Genomic DNA, 22,348 nt, shown 5'->3' with positions numbered 1-22,348 from the left:
CAGAAGCTCAGAAGACGTTTTCAAGTGTCTCTCCGGGTGTTTCTAGACCACATCGCTCTGTAGGCAGAGGGATATAAATGAAACACTTCAAAAGTGCAAATGAAGCCGGGATTTAAATATCCCACGCTTCATTTGCATAATCACATAATGGCACTCTTTTGAAAGCGCTATTTCGAAAGAGTGCCATTATGTGATTATGCAAATGAAGCATGGGATATTTAAATCCCAGCTTCATTTGCACTTTTGAAGTGTTTCATTTACATCCCTCTGCCGACAGAGGGATGTAGTCTAGATATAGCCCCCCGACACAAAATGGAAAAGTCTCTTTAAAAACCTCACAGGCTTACTCCTTCCTGACAGAACATGGCAAGAAAGGAATGAATGAAAAGACATTAACTCCTAATTCCTTATTAATTTATTTTGCTAATAAAGATGGAAGAGCTTTATTAAGTCATCTTGTCTACCCAAGCCCAAACCTCAGGAGTGCTGGATTTTTCTCTACAAAATATTCAAAATTGTTTTGTCTAGTCAAATTCAAGAGAGTGTAAGGTACCACTACCTCCCTAGGGAGAGCATTCTACAAGCTTTCATAAGTTGAAATAAAGAATAGATCTTGTTGCTGGTAATTATTTCCTTGTTACTCAACCTTTGCTCAATTTCATCTAATTAAACCAAACAGTTATGCTCCCTTCTTGATATTTCTACCAGCATTTGAAGGGTATGAAGTCACAGCTTAAGCTGTAATTATTCTTCTCAGTTCTCAAGGGTTGCTGAATGTAATCCCCCACCAATGAGTTTATACTTACTATTCGTAGGTCTCCAACACGCTTTTCAAGAAGTACAGGCAGACCTTCTGGGAGCGCAGGCACCTGCTTTGGTGTCGTGACCTGAGAAGTGTTGGTTGGCTGAGTGGCACTTCCATTCTCTCCCGATGGCTCAGACCCTGGGCTGCCATTAGAGGTGCCATCAAGCAGCTTGTCAAAGTCAATATCTCCCAAAAACTCCAGGGCACTTTCGGTTTCCTGCAGGAACTCATGCTCATTTGTGCTACCAAAAATGGGGAGGACAGGATCGGTCACCCTGAGGTTTAAGTCAGAAACATCATTTCCTGTGGTAGCAGAGGAGGAAGGGATTTTACTAGGGGTGGAGGTGGCAATAGTCATTGGGGGTTCTGGATTGGATTCTTTCTTCCTCAGTGTTTCCTTCTCCTTTTGGAACTTCCGGATCATGGCTGCCAGAGAGAGTGAGTCCTTGTATAATTTCTTCTTCTTCTTTTCAGATTTGTGTGAATTTAAAGCCATTACTCTGTAAAGAATGGAAAATTTTGTTAGAAAGCATATCACTGCCAATGCCAACATCATTTTCTGCAAATTCACAAAAGCTAAAAATAACCTGTGGAGAGGAAAGAGCAAAGTCAGCCTTGTGTGCATGCATCATGAGATTTTACCCAATCAAAACATTACAGACTTCATTGCCAACCAAAATGTTCCTTTTCCATGCTGCCCATCTCTTAATTGTTCAGCACTAATAAATCCTGTACACTATATAGAATTAGCGAAGTAAAGCTCAGACAGAGTCAACACTTATGTTCTAAAGTTATTTTCTGTATTGCCCTGCAAGCATTTGAATGATGATCAGTTTGCTTGTGATTAGGTATGTTTAACTAGCATATAATACATTTTTCCTAAGAATTTTGAAAGTGTAGGATTCACATTTATAGTCTACTCAATAAAAACGAGGATTCATTTTTATAGTCTACTCGTTATTTTAGCATGTTATAAGCTATATGAGGTTTTCAGAACTAATTCTAAGACACTCAAATGGGTTACTTTTAGTTCATGGAGAACTTTCCAAGAGTTAACGTTACAAATCTTTTTCTTTACATACTAGCCAGAGAGAACAGGTACGATTAAACTAAAAGATAATTTAGCTACCCTTACCGTTTGTTACTAGTATTTAAGATTTTGGGGGGATTATAAAAAGTTCTCCAGGATCAGACAGCAGAACAGTTGACACTCTCCTAGTATATAGTTGAAACTTAAATTGTTCTAACAAAGACTGCATTGGTAGGAAAACTGGATAGAATGGATGCATGGAGCAAGAATGTATGGACTGAAGACTTTAAAAGAAATTTATCTAGAAAGGAAGACTGACATGGTTATGAAATGCAGTGGGGACAAGCAGGATAGGAGAATCTAGCTGTGCAAAGAAACGGAGGTGGTGGGAACAAAACAGAAGATGTACACAAGAAGAAGTATGGTGAAAAGATGAAAAATAGACTAAGGTAAATTCAGGAAGGACAACATATAGCAGAGGTAAATGACTCAAAGGAGAAAAGTCTATTAGAAAATAGGGAAGAGAAGGAAAAAAAATGCAGCAAGTGCCTCAAATGTGCTCTTATTTAGCAATATCAATTTGGAGTTCAGTATCATCTTAGAGCCCAACATCAATGAATTATTTGAAGTTGAAGCTCAGACTCCATATTTAACATGTTAAGATTTCACTAGTGCATGAATGCCCAAGTTCCACTACAACTTCAAGCATTGAAACATTCAGCACTGAAATCTTTATCATCTTCAGAATTCATGTGAAATCACAGTTAGAAAATAAAGGGACCGGTATAGGAGAGGCATGGAGAAAAGTGGGGAGGAGGAGGCACAAAGAGCAACAATACTGCTTTCCATCTTACCTGTCTAGAAACAATTTCTAGATAGTTTCCTTTCTCATTTCATGTCTCTCTATGCACTTGCCCTTAACAAATGTGAATGGAACAAAGGAAAGCAAGGGCATGAAGGTGAGGGGGAAGGAAAAACAAGAAAAAAGAAACTAAGGATAGGAAGGAGTCTTCATGACATTAAAAAAAAAAACACAAGGGAAAAGAAGAAAATGTATTGCTGGTGTAAGGGGCCTTGGGCTGAGTAGTGATGCTGACTTTCATGGATTCCAGGCTCCTTTTGCATATAGCAGAATCTCAGTTATGAACTTGTAAAATGAAGTTGTTCATAACTGTGAAACATTTGCAACTCTGAACAAACCATTATGGTTGGTCTTCCAAAAATTTACCACTGAACATTGACATAAAAGAGCTCTGAAACTATTATTGAGAAGAAAAATCTCTCGCTTTCTAGTAGTTCACATTTAACACAGTATTGTACAGGTTGAACCTCCCAAACCCGGGACTCTCTTGTCTGGCAACATCCGTGGTCTGGAAGGAAGGCCCATAGATGTTGTTGGACAAGAGAGCCCTGTAGGCGAGGAGCACAAGTCAGGGAGTCCTACAGGTGCTGGGGAGCCCCAGCAAAGCTGGCAGGGGCTGGTCCTACAGTGGGTGGGGAGTCCAGCCCTGGGGAGCCCCTGCACAACTGAAAGGAATCCCCAGTCCTGGCTGAGAACCCCAGCAGCAGCGGGGCTGGCACCAGCTAGGAGCAATCCTTGGCCCCAGCTGGGAACCCAGGTGGCAGTAGAGCTGGTGGCGGGTACAGGGACTTCCCGGTGAGGACCCCGGGTGGAAGCAGGGCCAGCAGTGGCTGGAGGGGAAGGGACCCCTGGGGGAAGTGGGGCTAGCAGCCCAGAGAGGAGCCTTGACCTCCCATAGTCCAGCAAACTCCGTGGTTCATGACCGCTCAGGTCCTGAGAGTGCCAGACCAGGGAGGTCCAATCTGTACTGTGTTTGAGTTTTTGTGTGTTTGCTGTTACCTAATTGTGAAATTTCAGTTCCAAGTGAGGTATGTGGTTAATAGATCAGTTTGTAATTCTGAGGTTTCTATGATACCTTCATTTCTCCTGTTTCTCTTTCCTGCTTAACGTGTTGTGCAATACAGATGTTTAAATATTAATTACTAAATGCAAAACCACAAATTCCAAAACAAGAGTTTTGTTAGCTAGCAGTTATGGTTGAGAACAAATATAGTTATTATAGTAGTTATGAAAAATAACCTGTGGAATTGCCTGCAAAGGTATACAATTCTGATACCAAACTTTGGACATATTACAATGCCCTGCAGTTCAGACTAAGGAGATGTGAAAAGCTGTGTGTACTAAAGTGCTGCTCTTGTAATTCCTTCGTGCTGATTGTGTAAATTATTAGTGAGAAGTCAGGACCTCTAAGACTATACCCACAACATCCTCAGAGACGAGATAAAGCTCAGCTCTTTTGTACACACTGCTATTCACACTCCCTTATTCAAAAGGGCAGGCCAGTGTAATCACGTCATCTCCATCAGTTCGTTAATGTACACTTACCTAGACTACAAATCTCTGTCTGAGTAACAAGCCAGTCTCAACTCTACATCTGTATTGCTGCTCTGAAGTTGGGGAGAGAAGAAACTCAAAACAGCCTTCCCATCCATAAGAACTTTTATCTCAATGACGACAGCCACTGTAATGCATTATTGAGACTCGTATAGTAGATGCACAAATGCTATTCTGCTTTGTAGGTATATATAGTCTGCCAATCAAACATAAGAACATCCATATTAGGTCAGACTAAAGGTCCTTTAACCCAGTATCCTGTTTATTGACAGTAGCCAGTGCCAAGTGCCCCAGAGGGAATGAACGCAGCAGGACATCAAGTCATTTGTCCCCTGCCCATTCCCAGCTTCTGGCCAACAGATTAGGGACACCATCTGTGCCCATCCTGGCCAATAGCCATGGATGGACCTACCCTCCATGAATTTGGCTAGGTCTTTTTCAATACATAGTCTCGGCCTCCACATCATCCTCTGGCACAGAATTCTGTAGTTTGACTGGGTATGGTGTGAAGAAATACTTCCTGTTATTTGTTAAACCTATTAATTTCATTTGGTGACCCCCTATTTCTTGTGTTATCAGTAAGCAAACACTTATTTACTTTCTCCACACTAGTCATGATTTTATAGATCTGTATCATATCCCCCTTACTGATCTCTTTTCCAACCTGAAGCAGTCCTAGTCTTAATTTCTCCTCATATGGAAACCTTAATATTTTTGTTGTCCTTTTCTGAACTTTTTCTAGTTCCAATGTATCTTCTTTTAAATGGGGGTAACCACATCTTCACACAATATTCCAGATGTGAGGATACCATGGATTTATATACAGGCAATATATTTTCTGTGTTATCCTTTTCTTAATGATTCCCAACATTCTGCTTTTTTGACTGCTGCTGCTGCAGAGTGGATGAACTATGCAAGATCTCTTTCTTGAATCTCTGATTATAGCTAATTTATATGCTATCATTTTATATGTACAGTTGGGATTAGGGATGTAAAATCCTGTTTAATTGGTTAAGAAGTTAAACGTATTGATTAACCAATTAAAGGGGAATAGATAGGGAGGGCTGCCCCAACCAGGCTGGAGCAGCCCTCCTTCCTGCCGCTGGAGCACAGACCCCCAACCAGGCAGAAGCTGTACTGATTTGGCTAGAGCAGCTCCTGCCTACAACCCCTGGCATGCAGGGTATATGGGCTGCTACAGACAGAGGATGTTGGAGCAGCCCCTGCCTGTGGTGAGCCCTCTGTGAGGCTGGAGGAGCACCTGCCCCTGGCAGGAAAAGAACTGGTCCAGCCCCCACTTGTTAACTGGTTAAACATTCACATCCCTAAGTGGGATATTTTCTAATGTGCTTTACTTTGCATTTATCAGCATTGAATTTCATCTGCCTTTTTGCTGCCTGGTCACCAAGTTTGAGAGATCCCTTTGCTGGTCTTCACAATGTAATTTTGCAACCTCATTCTTTTTCCCTTTTTCTAGATCCATTTATGAGTAGTTTGAATAGGACAGACTCTTGGGGGACACCACTATCCACCTCTCTACATTCTGAAAGTTCCATTCATTCCTACCCTTTGTATTCTATCTTAATTTTTACCAACCCAGGAGAGGATATGAATAAGTCATACATATTCCAATTCTCTCTTTGCCCTCTCCACCAGTTTTCTATCAGTCTACTCCCTCTAGCTTTGCATCCTAGCTTTTCACCTACTAAGCATTTGTCTCCCTCTCTAAATAGCGCGTATGAGTCTTCATTTCACCACACCAGCTCCCAGTACCAGTTTCCATCCCCGGGCTCTTCCCTCCAGTCTCCTTACCTCACCAGTCCCAGCCCGCAACCCATCATTGGCTCCTCATGTGAATGGTCTTTCACCCTCCAATGGCTCTGCATATTTCCTCCTGAACTGGTTCCCAGACCTCTTTCATGCCCATATTCCCCTTCCTCCCAACTGGCTCCCAATTTTAGTTTCCCCCTCCACAATGTATGCTCCCATTTCTATCCTAGCCCAAGTCTCAATCCTCTTGTCCCCACCTACTCGCTCTACCACCACCCATCTCAGATCCAGTTCTAGTCCTCTCTGCAGTTAAGTCAGAAGGCTGCTTCTTCCTTTCTGCCAGAGCTCCAACAAAAGGAACACAGACTACACAGTAACCCTTCTTTGAAGTTAGTCAGTCAGTGCTACTGCAGCCAGGAACAGCAACTACAGAGTGCATCTTGCTCACCCTTTGCAGATCTGTAGAATTTAGCTGACAAACTCCAACAGCACTATTGAGCATGTATAAATGGAGATTATTTTCAAAAGGCCTATGTGTGTGGTTTTAATCCCAGGAACAAGACCATGCAATTCCAGGAGGATACCCTTGCCAAATTTCCAGTCACTACTCCAAAGAATGATGGCACTAAACTGCTCAGTGACTCTGTTTTTGGATTTGATTTTAATATACACAAAACAATTTACTTTTCCCTAATCATCTTATTTTCAGAAACTACTGAACCATTTTTGCTAAAACAATCAAAAAAGTGAGCCTGAGGAAAATTCCAGCCCACATGGCTAAAATTTGGCACACTTAAAATTAAGCAACTGAAAACAGGGTCTTAATAATCAAAATGGCTGTGTAAACCTTAACTATAAGTATAACAAACTCCTTTTTGGACTAACAGCATAAAGAGTATCATACCACCATATTTTTGTATTTGTTGGTATACTTTAGGCTCTCTGAAAACTCTATCACCGTGGATTACAAAAGCAAATAGTAACAGGTGATACTATTATGCAGGAAGAGCTACAGTTGTATAAATGTGTTATATACCCCCTGGGTTGAAATCACTCTTAGATTTCATCTTGTACTTAAAACTGATTGAATTCTTTATGATAAAAATCATCCTAAAGGAATAATAAAGAATGGGAACGATATAGTTATGATTGCAATATACTGGTATTTTAAAAAGGTCTTGTGTCCAAAATTTAAATTCTGTAAGCTACTTAAAGTTCTTCATCCAAAAAGAACAAATCTTTCAACTTAATGGCCTCATTTTGCAAGCCTTTAATACCTTGAGTAATACATGTAATTGTGCATCTATTAGGAGAAGCACTTTTCCACTTTAAACAATCAACCACTTAAGTTTGTTAGAAACTGCATTAAGATCAAAACTAATCATGAGAAGAAAAGAAATAAGGCGACAAAGTATTAAAAAAACAAAGGGCAAAGGAAAACAAGATGGGACTGCAAAACTGTCTGGGCTTGACAACAGTTTTTTTTTGTTGCTATGGATAGCTAACCTGCTATTTTTCGTTTACTAGGTACGGCAACATATTAAATATCAGAACTAGGGATGTAAGCGACTAGTCAATTATCAAGTAACTAGTCGCTCCTCCTCCTTGCTGCCTCTATCAGCACTGTCTCCGCAGGGGACAAGGGATAGCAGGGACCATCCATCGACTAGACGATTAATTGAATAAACTAAATTTAACATTCGTAGTCAGAACCAACAGACTGCAACGTTAGCAGAAGAATCGCAATAAGGATATACATCGAAAGCATTGGCTTTTTCTGGTTTGCATAATGCCTTCAATGTCAAACAAAAAGTAGACAAGATTATGAAACGTTATTTTTTCAGTAGCAGATTATTTCACTCAGTAGACGTTCAGTCGCACCTTCAGATCTAACTTCATCTCTAACCCCCATATCCGATATAGACAGAGCATTAGTGCCAGTTGCACTTAGGTTGGAAACTATTGGTCAACTATTGGTCAACCTTAACAATGACTTTAGTCAGTCATAACTATCAGAATCTTACATCTTTAGGCTGAAAGTTTTCCAGGCCTGTTCTCTATCTGAAGGTAAATATGGAAAGTCCGAACAACAATAGTTTAACCATTTGAGTAGGAGCATGGGAAAAATAAACTCCACAGCAAAAAGGACATGTTTTCTCCCTCTCCCCACACCGTTCTAGCACCCAAACAGCGGAAGTTACAGAGCTGAAATTTGGCAAAGATACAATCTATGGAAACTACCTTTGAGCAGTGAAAAATTGACTTCATTTGGCAGTTATGACCCATATAAACACACACACACACACACACACACACACACACACATCCCATTCATTCACAATATCATCTGTACTATTTTTGAAGCAATGTTTGTAGGAAAATTATGTTATGTAATACGTAGTGCATGACACATGGCTACATTATCAGCAAAGAGAAAGATTTTTGTATTGAAGGTACACTGTCAATTGAAGTGGTGTTATATAGAAACCCTTGTTTTTTTCCATTGTGCTTCAAGTATACTGATGACTTTCACAAACTGTCACACAGACTAGTATTCAGAAGTTAAGATGCCACTCATGTAGCTAAGACTGGTAAATTACACAGGTTGAACCTCTCTGATCCGGCAACATCCATGGTTCAAAATTATTTGAGTTAGCCAGATGTCCACTTATCATGGGTGCGGCCAAGTTTCCCATGATCTCATAAAATTTGTTTACAGCCACCAGTTCTGACTCTCTCAGTTTTTTGTGCTATTATTTAGCTCTAATTTACCCCTAAATGTCTTCCAAGAGCCTAGTAAGCAGTGACAGCGTTGGTAATGCTGCTATACAATACTGACCTCCTATGGTCTGGCAAATTCTCTGGTTCGGCACTGGTCAGATCCTAAGTAAGAATGTTAAGAAGCAGGTAATTCGCTAACCATGTAGGCAATACTATTTGTATTTACTACACAATTAGTCAATAAGGGAAGGGACTCTGTACTACATTTAAACTGCAGAGCCTCAGCAGGGATAGATCCCAGACCTGGCATGAGCTGGGACTAGGACCACTGCACCAGCCTACCCTGTCCCCCACCCTCCACATTGTGGAGATGGTGCTGGGGGGAACTGGCTTTTAATCCAGCTCCCCCTAGCACTCCTGCTTCCCACCTCCCTTGCTGCCTCTGATATAGAGGCAGTAAGGGGGGGGGGGGGGAAATGAGTAGTCAACTCAAATACCTGAAAAGCCTAGACTTATTGGGTAGTCAACTACTTGACTAGTCGCTTACATCCCTAATCTCGAATGTGCCAGACTAGAGAGGTTTAAAACCTGCACTGTGAGAAAGTTTATGAAATATAATTCAAGATCTTGTTAAGATAATCTTAAAGAATAATGTACAAGGGGACACTGTATGGAACCTAACTTTTCTATTTTATATTTCCTGACCTGCTTAAAATGTGTGCGCTTTTTGAAGAGCCAGGAATATTTTAATGAACTTCCATATTTTTACAATAATTTAATCACAAATTTGTATCCAAGAATGTGAAAAAGTGGGCTTTTTAGTAAGCAGAAAAGTTACACAACTATGTTCAAAATTTTGAATTACTTTGGAAGCTTGGTAGTTATACATAGGTTTTTAAAAAGAATGTTTTAAAAAAGGGAAGCTTATGTTAAAACTCATTTAAGAAACACCTCTGATTAATGCCACTACTTTGTACCATAAAGGCAATGAAAGCTATCTAAATCGTCACAAGTGAAGCAGAATAATAAGGCCAAAAATTAAAAACTGAAGCTTCCAACCAACAAAGAATAACGTTCATGCTTAACTTTATGCACTGACTGCTGAGTAGTGCCATGGAAATCAATTGGACTATTCACAGTGTAGAGAGTTAAGAACATGCACACATTCTGGGCAGGATGGAGGCTTCAGTCTGTTCAGTGACACACAAGTTTGCATGTTTTCACTTTGTGTGTCATATACACAATCATCTGATTTGAAAGTACTGCAGGGTAAAGTATAAATGCAGTAGGGATGTTAAAAAACAGTAATTGTTACATCCTGACTCCCTAGGAGTGGGGCCGACAACCAGTGTGCTGCTCCCAGCTCCACTCCTGGGAAGTCAGCTGCTGCCTTGTGCTGCAGACTCTCATACAAAGTCAACAGCGCAGCTGGCTCCCAACACGTACTGGGCTCCTGCCTGCTGCCAAGCGCTGCTGCCTATGATACAGAGGCAGCAGCGCGGGACGGCAGTTGGCTCCTTGGAAGCTGGTGTACACCAGAAGCTGGCTTTTAAGCTGGCTCTAGGTCCTGGGTTCCCAAACTGGGGGGCATGAAGAAATTCAAGGGGGTGGGGGCGCGAGGCGACCCAGCCTCTCCCCCATCAAGTTTTGCTGCCCTGTTCAGTTCCTTTTTTCCTTGCTCAACAAGTTTTGCTGCTATTTGGCAGGGGAGGAGGGCGGGGGCGGGCTGTTAGGGTTTTTCAAAAAAATAAAAAAGGGGGCGCATTTCTTCCAGCATTAGGCAATTAACTTTCTCCACACATGATTTTTTTTAAACAGGAAAGGTAAAATTAAAATTTATAAATCAAACTTGATTAACTGAGTAGAGACACTGTGTGTAAAGCTGCATTTCAGAACATTTTTTAAAAAATTAATGGTCACATTACTTTAAGCCCTTGAAAAAGGAGTTATAAATTGGGAAGTATGATAAACACTCTATTATTATGCTAAATCCAGGAAGTTTCCAGACAGTGAATGACAGTCTTGTACAAAGCAGAGCTACTCAACACGTGGCCCATGTGCCACATGCAGCCCATGGCCTGTTTGTTTGTGGCCTGCAGTGCAGTTTGGGTTTACAGTGTTGTTTGGGTTCATATGTGTTTTAATAGTTAAATACCTGGACTGTTGTGAAGCCAAAACAAAAACGTAGTCAATATAATGGTCTTTTGTTGATATGGTTTTTGGAAATTAAATTCCTGGACTGTCATTGCTCAGAAGTGCTGTCATATGGGTGGAAATCGTGGAAATATTGCATTTTATTAATATCAGCATAACTGACTTAAATGGGACTTGCGTGTTGTATAGTCTTGCCTTAATCTTTGTATTCGTGCCCATCCGTGTGAAATAAGCTATTTGCATATACATTTGCATGTATATGCAACCACACTTAAGTTGCGGCCCTTGGCATGTGCTGTTAGTATAATTGCGGCCCTCAGCTTCCAAAGTTGAGAAGTACTGATATAAAGGGTGTATCACTAATACCCAGTTACAAACAACTGCCATAGTCCTAAAACTGCAGTAGATATCCATTTAAGTACAACAGACTGATTCCACTTCTAACACCTTCATTGTTCTTTAGATAATTACATTTTACAACTTTACATTTAGACTTGGAAGGATTAGATTTTTAATCGGTAAGTGTCAGCAAACATAGCAAACTGTCTTCATACACAAACCCACAAAAAATTTCTATCTAGAAGTAAAAGAAAGCTTAAGAATATTTACTTTGTATAGTTTGACGTGTGATGTATTTTTTTTCTAATGGTTATAAAGCTTTTTTTAAAAAAAATCTCACTGTGTAATTAAATAAGTATTTGACTTCCTCCATAATTTTCCACATCTGTGAAAATTTAATTAAAAAAATTTTAAATGCTTAAAATCAATATCACTCAAAATTAAAAAAAAAAAAATTCTGCCAAGCTTATTTACATTTAACTATTTTCATCAAAAACAAAGTCAAGACTGGCAAATGAACTTGACAGCGATGGTGTGTGTGTGTGTGGGGGGGGGGGGTCAAGGGACATTAAGCTCTTGCTTCTCTTGCTGTAGTGATGTGCCCTCTCCTTTAAAAAAAAAACCTGACAAATTGACCTACCCCAGCTGCTTAGGAACTTTCATTTTCCGAGGCTTTTTCTCCTTCTCTGTCCCATCCTCTTTCCGCTTGCGCTTCTTAATTCCACGATCCTCTCCTCCTTTTAGTTTCGTTTCCTAAAGAACCAAAAAGGCGTTACCTCTGCTCTACAAAGTGCTTCAGCCTCCTCATGTCTGACAATTCAGAGTTGACATTATCACTGTTAGGCAACTGGTTTAAAAAAAAAAAAAAAAAAAAAAAAAAAAGCAGCAAAGAAGGGCACTCCTTCACCTGTTTAACTTACCAACAGCTCCAAGCTCCAATCACACATCTTCTTATGTGTGTTCTTTTTTATTTTTCACCACTTCAGATGACAAAACAGATATAAGTATTCTTAGACTAAGTTTTCCTAACAGGTTCCTGCTTTTGAATGTGTTTATATAGCACAAGGAGGTACCTGACAGTATTAAGTATTGCCACTCATAGCTAACTAAACATTTTTAAAAATTAAAAATATACATAATTGAATGTATAACTACATCCTGGAATTTCACTGGCTCCATCAAATGGGTGGTGTAAACAGATGCTAGAATGAGTTGTAACCTGCCAGAGGAAGTGTAAATTTTAATAAAAAGCCGCCACTTTTCAGAATAGAACTATACTGAGTAACATATTTAGAGAAATATTTTAGGAATGTGTTTCTAAGGCTACTTTGGACAGTAGGAACAATTTAAATTCGTGATATGAATGGTTAACCAGTAAGCACCACTCTTACCAGGTTATGGTTACTGGTTATGATTAACTGGTAAGGAATGGAGCAGCTTTCTGCCTGCTGCAGGCAGGGTCTGGTCCAGTCTGGTGGGTCCCAGTGGGCAAGGGGCACACATGGTGGGCCCGGACCATCACACTGCCGGCAGGAGCATTCCAGCCTCGCCAGAGCAACCCCCACGTACATCAGAACTGGCCTGGCCACAGTAGCACACCGCAGGCTGGCGTGGCCTCCGCTGCTCATCCCAGTTTAATTAGTTAACCAGTTAAACATTATGTTAATATCTATTAACATAATATTATATATTTAAACATTAATATAACTGATTAAATGGGATTTTACATCCCTAATTTAAATCTTACAATATTTTGTGAAATTGTAAATGTTCTCTCAAAGAATTCATACTGAATTTTCTTTTACGGCAATGTTGTTTTTACAGAAATAATATGAGCAGACCTCAAGAAGTTTTTTTTAAAGTGTATGGGTCCAATTTATTTGTTTGCTTTAAAGAACTTAGCAGCTTTGGAATACTGCATAGCTTGCAGAAGTCAGAGGTTATTTATGTAAGGAAACCTTGTGACTTCCCATTCCCTTATAAACAAGTACCAAGACAAGGACACTGACCTCACCCTTTATCTATTCATCAACAAGCTCTCAGTCTTCTCATTTTCTTGTAGCCATCTTATGAACCCTTTCCTGATTTTGAATCAGCCATAAACTCCGGGGGAAAAGAAACGAAGATCACTCACTTTAGGTGGCCTATGTTTTTTGTCCTCTGCAAAGTCTTCATTTTCTGAATCAGATGCTTGGCGAAATTGCAATGTTCCCGTGTTTATGTAAAATCCTCCATATTTGGTTGTCAGAGATGCAGGAACCAATTCATCATACTGGGCAAGAAATAGAAGAGTCAGGCAATTAACCAATATCTACCACCTTATTAACAGAAAACATTCATCTATCTAGTCTCTGAATAGGAGGTATTAAATACAAACATATTACATAACTTGACAGATATCAAATCATAAAAATATCTATGCTGCTGAAAAGTTGCCAGGTCTTGGAATGCTAGTGTCACAGTATCAACCACTACATTCGAAACAGTATTTGGGAGAAGGTAACATAGTACCAATGGAGTGGTCAGTGGCATATCTAAACACACTACCAGTCAGATGTCATACTTTAAACATCTAAGTCAATATTCTGTCTGTGCCGGTGTCTACTACTAGCAGCTTCAAACAACTGTACACGAAACCATGTAGCAGACAATATGAAATGTCCTCTCAAAGGTCAAAGAATATTTCTTCCCACCTCCATCAGTTACAGGGTAACTTAACCTACAGTATATAGATTTAATATATCTAGATTTTTTTAAAATGCTAAGATCTTGACCTCACTCATATTTGTTAACCACAGACTCTATAGATTTATTATAAGTTTTTAAAAAATCCTTTATCAAATTTTAACGTGTTGCATTTCAAATTTCACAGAATTCATTCACTCTTATTTGTCTATTGTAAGAACAAATGCCTAATTTAAATTCTCTACATCATTCATTTTTTGTGTAACATGATGCTCTCAATTTCTCTCCTAAATGGTCCTTATCTTTTTAATTATCATCATCATCTGTTCCTAGATTTGTTTCTGCTATATATTTTTGAGATAAGGTGACCAGACTGAAAAAATTTTGCAAGTAAAGGGGCCCATGAATTTATGTATAGGTTTTCATATTTATACTTTATGTAAGGATTTTAATATTTGTAATATTATATTTTTAATATTTTGTTTGATTTTTTGAACCTCTGCTCAATTTGGGATTTGTTTCACTGAATTGTCCAAGATACCCAGGTCATACCCGAACAGAAAGCTCAAATAATGGACTGTCCAGTTCAAAACCCGATACCTGGCAACCCTAGTCACAGTCATAAGTTTTCCTCACTGCTTTTCATGCACTTGCAAGATCTCTAACATAGAAGTTGTATTTAGCAACTGAATAAGCAATGATAAAGATGACAAACTTCTAGCTCTCATGTTTCATTTTATGGAAGGGAGAGCTGTCTTAATAGATGAATTGCTATTTTCTGCTTCCACAAGTTTCACATGCAGAGCAGTCACATACATGTAATGCTTACTCTTTTCAGAAGGACTCATGAATCTGGCAAGTTACCAAAAAAAAAAAAAAAAAAAAAGTCTAATATTTAGATTTCCATGAATTGTGAAAAGTGTTGTTTTCCATATTGATTTAACATACTCTTCTGTACCACATGCTTTAAGATTACTTGGTCCAGGGCCTCTGGTGCTTCAGAATTTTTTTAAACCAAGGTTTATGGTGTATTCCAGACATTTCTCTTTGTAAAGTCAAGCATGTCTATGCAATTTTTTTTAAATACAGATGTTTATTTCGGAAGTTAGTATTTGACACAATGTTAAGCTACCTGGCTCTGACAGCAACAAAGACTTCAGTTCAGCAGGTACTTAAACATACAGTTATCTTTAAATACCATCAGGTGTCCCACTAAAGGCAATGGGATTGCTCATGTTCTTGAAGTTAAGACACTTGCTCAAGTACCCTGCTGATTCTAGGCCTCCAAAGTAATTATATTGGTACCTGAATCAACTAGGCCCTCTCTCTTCTATAAAGGGAATCAAATTACACTTTATAGAAATAGCAAATCAAGTGGTTGTTTATTTTACTACAGATCAAACCTCCTTTTTCCGGCACCCCGGGGACCTGACTGGTCCTGAACCACAGGATTTGCCGGACAAGGGGAGGTCAAGGCTCCCAGCTGGGGCTGCACCCTGTACTGCCTCCTCTACTTCATCCAAGCCTCTCCTCCCCCAGACTGCACCAGCCCCGGCCAGGGGCCGCCCTGCTGCCTCAAGCCCCAGCGGCACCTCCCACAGTGCCAGGCCACGCTGCGCACCCAGGTGCTGGCCCTGTTGACTCCAGCACTGACTGGGGTTGCACTTCCCACAACTTGCCAATCCCGCTGCTTCCAGCCCTGGCTGTCAGCTCTGCCCCACCCCACTGGGGCTACGCTCCTTGCCACCCCAGTTGGGAGTTGAAAAGGTGAGGTATACTCGCCATTCTTTAAAACTTTTAAACTAAACTATATTCAAAACTTTCTGATTTAAATAAAAACCATATCAATAACCTAGGTTGCTGTAGAAGAGAATGCAGGCAGAAGCCCAGCAGCAGAGTGAGAGCTATTCTGTTTATTGCGCTCAGTGTAGCATGTATGATCACCTGCCCGGCGGGTGGGTGGCATGTGTGTGCATTCAGCACAAGGAGCTCCTGGCCCTCAGAGACCGCATGCAGGCTTAGGAGGCCAGGGTGGCTGAAATGAAGGAGCTAAGGGAGACAGGTACGTTGATGAGGCTTCCCAGGACACTACAGAATTGTCCCACCTCTGGTCAGGCAGTCCCTGCGCTGTTAAAGAGGATGAAAGGCTCAGGGAAGGAGAGCAGTCAACAGGAGCAGAGGGAAACCTTCCCATAGCTGGGACCCTTCCTCCAGATGATATTGGGGTATCCGCTTACACTCAGGTTACCTCTCTGGGGGAGGGAACTCCAGTCATTAGGAAATGGCGGTGTCAGTAATGGGAGATTTGATCATTAGAAACATAGATAGCTGGGTTTGTGGTGCCCGGGAGAACCGTATGGTGACTTGCCTGCCTGGTGCGAAGATTGTGGATCTCTCGAGGCATCTAGATAGACTTGTGTAGTGCTGGGAGGAGCCAGTGGTCATGGCTCATGTAGGTACCAATGACATAGGGAAGGGTAGGAGAGACCTCCTGGAGGCCAAATTTAGGCTGCTAGAAAGAGACTGAAATCCAGCACCTCTATGGTGGCATTCTCAAGAAATGCTTCCAGTTCCACACACAAGGCCAGGTAGGCAAGCAGAGCTTCAGAGTCTCAATGCATGGATGAGACAATGGTGTAGGGAGGAGGGGTTTAGCTTTATAAGGAACTGGGGAAACTTGGGATATTGGATGCCTATACAGGAAGGATGGACTCCACCTAAACCAAAGTGGATCCAGACTGCTGGCACTTCACATTAAAAAGGTTGCAGAGCATTTTTTAAACTAAGAGATGGGGGAAAGCTGATTGGTATAGTACAAGCATGTCCAAAGTCCGGCCCGCGGTCGGATTTAATACGGCCCCCCGCTTCTCCCGGCTTTCCGGTGCTTCTTTTAACTGGCGCGCGCAGCGCGCCGCTTTGGGCCGCCGCCGTGGTCCCAGACCCTGCCCCTGCACTCCGCTTTGGGGCTGAGAGTGCGGGGACAGCCCCCCGCTTCCTCCCCCTCTCCTGGCTCCCCAGCGCTCCTCTGAACTGGCGCCACTTCCGGCCGCGCCGCCACCGTCCATGGCGGCCGCTGCGGTCCTAAAGTCTGCCATGTAGGGCACGTCCGCAGCCCCGCTCCCCCGCTTGGCTACGGGTTCGCCCTGCCCCTGGGCCGCCGTGAGGCCAGCGTGCCCTGCGCTCTCCGCCCGCCTCCGACCCTGCAGGCCCTCTACCTTGGGGCTGAGAGTGCAGGGACGGACTCCGCAGCTGCTCAATCTCAGTATCTGTGATTGGCCCTGCGCACTGTCAGCTTCCTGGCGGGCTCAGGCACGTGGAGCTGCGAACACGCCGGAGCTCATCATTAGACACTTCGCCACAAAGGCAAGAGAATTCTTGTTGGGCAGTGTATTAGTGCAGTGTATTAAACCTCTGGCACTGCGCTCACATGATCCCTTCCCCTTCTGGTCAATTTAAAAAAATGGCGACTGTAAATAAGAGAAGGAAAGTTGACAGTGAGGGCCGCCGCTTCCAGGACAGGTGGAAAGTGGAATATTTCTTCACTGAAATACAGAATCACTGTGTTTGTCTGATATGCCAAGAGACTGTGGCTGTTTATAAGGAATTTAATGGCAAGAGACACTACCAGTCGAGACATAGCACATACGACAAGCTTACAGGGCACGACCGCAGTGAAAAGTTGAAGCAACTTGAAGCTGTTTTAATGTCACAACAGAAATTTTTCATAAGAGCCCGTGAGTCAAATGAAAATGCCACAAGGGCGAGCTATGAGGTGGCAACGTTAATTGCTAAAAATTGCAAATCTTTTGCTGAGGGTGACTGTATCAAAGAATGCGTTATGAAAATGGTTGAGAATATCTGTCCCGAGAAGAAGCAAGAGTTTGCCAACATTTGCCTGGCTCGTAACACTGTAGCACGGAGAATTGAAGAGATTTCAACAGATATTAAGAGACAGTTGACATCCAAAAGAGTGGATTTTGACTTCTTTTCAATAGCCTGTGATGAAAGCACGGACCTATCTGGCACAGCTCAGTTGCTGATTTTTATGAGAGGGGTGGACGATGAAATGAATGTGACTGAAGAGCTATTTGACCTCCAGAGCCTTACGGACCAAACAAGAGGAAAAGATTTATTTGTTTCTGTTAGTTCCGCCATAGATGACATGAAACTGCCTTGGAACAAAGTTACTGGGATTATTACTGATGGGGCACCTGCCATGGTTGGCGAACAAAGTGGATTATCAACCCTAATCTGTAACAAGGTGATCGAAGAAGGAGGCAAAGCTATTAAACTCCATTGTATCATTCATCAACAAGTTCTCCGTGCTAAACATCTCAAATATGATCATGTTATGAAACCGGTGCTAAAGACTATTAATTTTATTCGCTCTAAAGCCCTGTGCCACCGCCAGTTTAAACAGTTTCTACTGGACATCCAGGCTGAATACGAAGATGTTTTATATCACAACGATGTAAGATGGCTCAGTCGGGGGTCTGCACTGCAGCGTTTCTACTCTCTCAGAAAGGAAATCGGAGAATTCTTGGAAACAAAGGGACAACCAATGCGAGAACTATCTGATCCTATTTGGCTGGCTGATTTGGGGTTTCTAGTTGACATAACAAAGCATCTGAATGTACTGAACACGAGTCTTCAGGGGAAAGATGCAGCGGTGAACCAGCTTTATTCACACCTCAAAGCCTTTGGGACAAAGCTGCAACTTTTCATAAGGCAGTTGTCACAAACACAGCCCAATACCATACATTTTTCAGCGTTGCAGGAAATAAACAGTTTTCCACAGGACAATATCAGTGCGCAAACGAGCAGGTATGCAGCAGACATTGCATCTCTGGCTGGGGAGTTTAAACGGCGCTTTCAGGATTTTGCAGCTATTGAAAAGGAGATCAGCCTTTTCTCCTCTCCATTCTCTGTTGACCCCGATGATGCTCCAGATCAGCTGCAGCTCGAGCTCATTGTGCTGCATTGTGACAGCGAGTTACGCAGTCGTCACCAACAGCTCTCTCTTGTGAACTTTTACCGCCAACTGGATAAGAGCCGGTTTCAAGAGATTCGAACATTGGCTAAGAAAATGCTGAGCTTGTTTGGCTCAACATATATGTGTGAGAAGACATTCTCTGCTATGAACTTTAACAAGAACCGCGTGAGGACAAGACTAAGTGACTCTCACCTGCGTGACATTTTGCACATCAAAACCACTGCCTTTGAACCAGACCTAGCCTATGTGCTGCAGTCCAGATCTCAGTTTCACCCTTCACATTAGTGTAGGCAAGTTTTTTTTTTCAATTGAGATGAATACATTGTAAAATCTCAGTTAATGTCAGTTGGTCTAAATCAGTTATAAATATATTTGGACAACATGTATAGTTGGTGTTATGTTCCTGTTCATATTTTTTTAACTTAAAAGTTGATAATATGTAATGTACTTTACAATGTTCCTGACATATATTTCAGCTTCCTGGATTTTTTTTTCATCTGGCCTTCAGATATGAAAGGCAGAGTGATTTAACACTTGTTTAGATTTGTCATCCATGTGACAAAATGAAAAGTATGCCGTTTGCAATAAACTTTGCATAAAATAGTTAATTTGCATTTAATTTTAATGGTTCAAAGAATGTCAGGCAAAATGGTCGGCCCTCACGCATGTTCACTTCATCAAATCTGGCCCTCTTTGAAAAAAGTTTGGACACCCCTGGTGTAGTAGATCGGACAGAGACTTCACTTGGGCTGTGTCTATACTGGCATGATTTTGCGCAAATACTTAACGGAAAAGTTTTTCCGTTAAAAGTATTTGCGCAAGAGAGCGTCTATACTGGCATGTGCCTTTGCGCAAAAGCATCCATACCAGTGTAGATGCTCTCTTGCACAAGAAGGCTAAAATGGCCATCGGAGCTATCGGGCTTTCTTGCGCAAGAAATTAACGTTGCTGTCTACACTGGCCCTCTTGCGCAAGAATACTTGTGCAAGAGGGCTTTTCCTTGAGTGGGAGCATCAGAGTATTTGCGCAAGAACCACTGATTTTGCACATTACAAAGTCAGTGTTCTTGCGCAAATATTTGCGGCCAGAGTAGTCAGGCGGCAAGATTTTGCGCAAAAGCGTCTGCTTTTGTGCAAAATCATGCCAGCCTAGATGCAGCCTTAGGGGATAGTCTATTGATAGAGATTCTCTAGGTTTTAGTCAGGAGGAGAGGACAGAAGAGGATAAAGTATGGGCCAGATCGGATGAGAAACATTCATATAAAAGAATCTGACATCAGAAAAGGGAAGACAAATTAACAGTGACAAGTTTTTAAAGCACTTGTACACAAATGCTAGAAATCTAAATAATAAGGTGGGTGAACTAGAGTACCCCATGTTAAAGAAAGATAGGGTATGTCTACACTACCACCCTAGTTCGAACTAGGGTGGTTAATGTAGTCAAACGAACTTGCAAATGAAGCCCGGGATATGAATTTCCCGGGCTTCATTTGCATGTTGCCGGGCGCCGCCATTTTTAAATGTCCACTAGTGCGGACTCCGTGCCCACGGCTACACGCAGCACGAACTAGATAGTTCGGAATAGGAAGCCTATCCAGTTCGTGCCACGTGTAGCCGCAGGCACGGAGTCCGCACTAGCGGACATTTAAAAATGGCAGCGCCCGGCAACATGCAAAGGAAGCCCGGGAAATTCAAATCCCGGGCTTCATTTGCAAGTTCGTATGATTACATTAACCACCCTAGTTCGAACTAGGGTAGTAGTGTAGACATACCCATATTGATATAATAGGCATCACAGAAACCTGGTGGAGTGAGCACGATCAATGGGACACAGTCATACTGGGGTACAAAATATATCGGAAGGACAGAACAGGTAGTGCAGGGGGAGGGGAGGAGTGGCACTATATATGAAAGAAAGTATAGAATCAAATGAAATAAAAATCTTAAATGAATCCACATGTTCTATAGAATCTCTATGGATAGTAATTCCATGCTCTAAGAATAGAATAGAATAGTAGGGATATATTATGGACCACCTGACCAGGACAGTAATAGTGATTATGAAATGCTAAGGGAGATTAGATAGGCTATCAAAATAAAAAAAACTCAATAATTGTAGGGGATTTAAATTATCCCCATATTGACTGAGTACATGTCACCTCAGGGCGAAATGCAGACACAAAATTTCTCGATACGTTAAATGACTGCTTCTTGGAGCAGCTGGTACAGGAACCCACAAGAGGAGAGGCCATCTCAATTCAGTCCTGAGTGGAGCGCAGGATCTGGCCCAAGGGGTAACTATAACAGGACCACTGGGAAATAATGACCATAATATAACAACATTTAACATTCCTGAGGTGGGAAGAACACCTCAGTAGCCCAACACTGTGGCATTTAATTTCAGAAAGGGGAACTATGCAAAAACAAGGAGGTTAGTTAAAGAGAAGTTAAAAGGTACAGTGACTAAAGTAAAATCCCTGCAAGCTGCATGGACACTTTTCAAAGGCACCATAATAGAGGACCAATTTAAATGCATACTCCAAATTAAAAAAAACACAGTAAGAGAACTAAAAAAGAGCCACCGTGGCTTAACCACCATGTAAAAGAAGCAGTGAGAAATAAAAAGGGACCTTTTAAAAAGTGGACAACCTCTGGGTCGAGATAGGAAGCCCTTTCATTCTGTCCGCGAAAGCAACGAACAGTTGCATGGACTTACAAAAGGGTTTCGTTCTATCGACATAAAAGCATAACGCCCTCCAAGCATCTAGGGAGTGGAGCACTTGCTTCCTAGGGGAGGCATGGGGCTTTGGAAAGAAAACCGGGAGGTAAATTTCTTGGGACAGATGGAACGGTGACACCACCTTGGGGAGAAAAGCCAGGTGAGGATGAAGCCTCACATTATTCTCCGAGAACACTAGGAAGGGTGGGTTTACAGTTAGCACCCTCAGCTTGGAGACCCTGCGAGCTGACGTAATGGCTATAATGAACGCAACCTTCATAGAGAGGTGCTTCAAAGAGCACACGTGCAGTGGCTCAAAGGGGGGGGGGGGTGACAAGTCTAGATAACACGAGGTTAAGGTCCCAAGCGGAGAGAGGAGGGTCTAACAGAGGGGTACAACTTATCCAAACCCTTAAGGAACTCTTTGACCACAGGGTCAGAGAACAGAGAGACTCCATGTAGGTTCGGCAGGAAGGTGGAGAGTGAGGCCACATGGACTTTGATAGAAGAGGTAGAGAGACCACTGGACCGGAGTTCGAAAAGGTAGTCCAGAATGGATGGGACAGGTGCACAGGATGGGTGCACCCCCCCTTTTGGAAGCCCAAGACAAGAACCGCCACCACTTGGCTGCGTAGGACCGTCTGGTGGATGGCTTCCTGCTACCTAGGAGCACCATCTGCACCTCCTGGGAGCATTCCCTTTCTGGTTGCATCAGCC

The 22,348-nt window shown here is 41.9% G+C and overlaps 1 protein-coding gene across 6 annotated transcripts in view; it reads right to left on the bottom strand.

Moving 5' to 3' along the window:
• Positions 1-22,348, bottom strand: part of UBN2 (ubinuclein 2) — a 125,411-nt gene that overhangs the window by 85,921 nt on the left and 17,142 nt on the right. For all 6 annotated transcript variants that reach the window (XR_012905657.1, XM_075935246.1, XM_025187092.2 and 3 more), the window contains exons 4-6: positions 13,370-13,507; positions 11,876-11,988; positions 807-1,305 (exon numbers count right to left, since the gene is read on the bottom strand). Coding sequence is in view for 5 of the 6 variants with exons in the window: in XM_075935246.1 (XP_075791361.1) it covers positions 807-1,305; positions 11,876-11,988; positions 13,370-13,507 (750 nt within the window). In the remaining variant the exon portion in view is untranslated. The remainder of the gene's footprint in view (positions 1-806; positions 1,306-11,875; positions 11,989-13,369; positions 13,508-22,348) is intronic.

The sequence above is a fragment of the Pelodiscus sinensis genome, chromosome 1 (genome assembly GCF_049634645.1).
Source record: "Pelodiscus sinensis isolate JC-2024 chromosome 1, ASM4963464v1, whole genome shotgun sequence".
Classification (NCBI taxonomy): domain Eukaryota; kingdom Metazoa; phylum Chordata; order Testudines; family Trionychidae; genus Pelodiscus; species Pelodiscus sinensis.
Note: the sequence above shows the minus strand (reverse complement) of the source record. Positions and strands in the feature narration are given on the sequence as shown.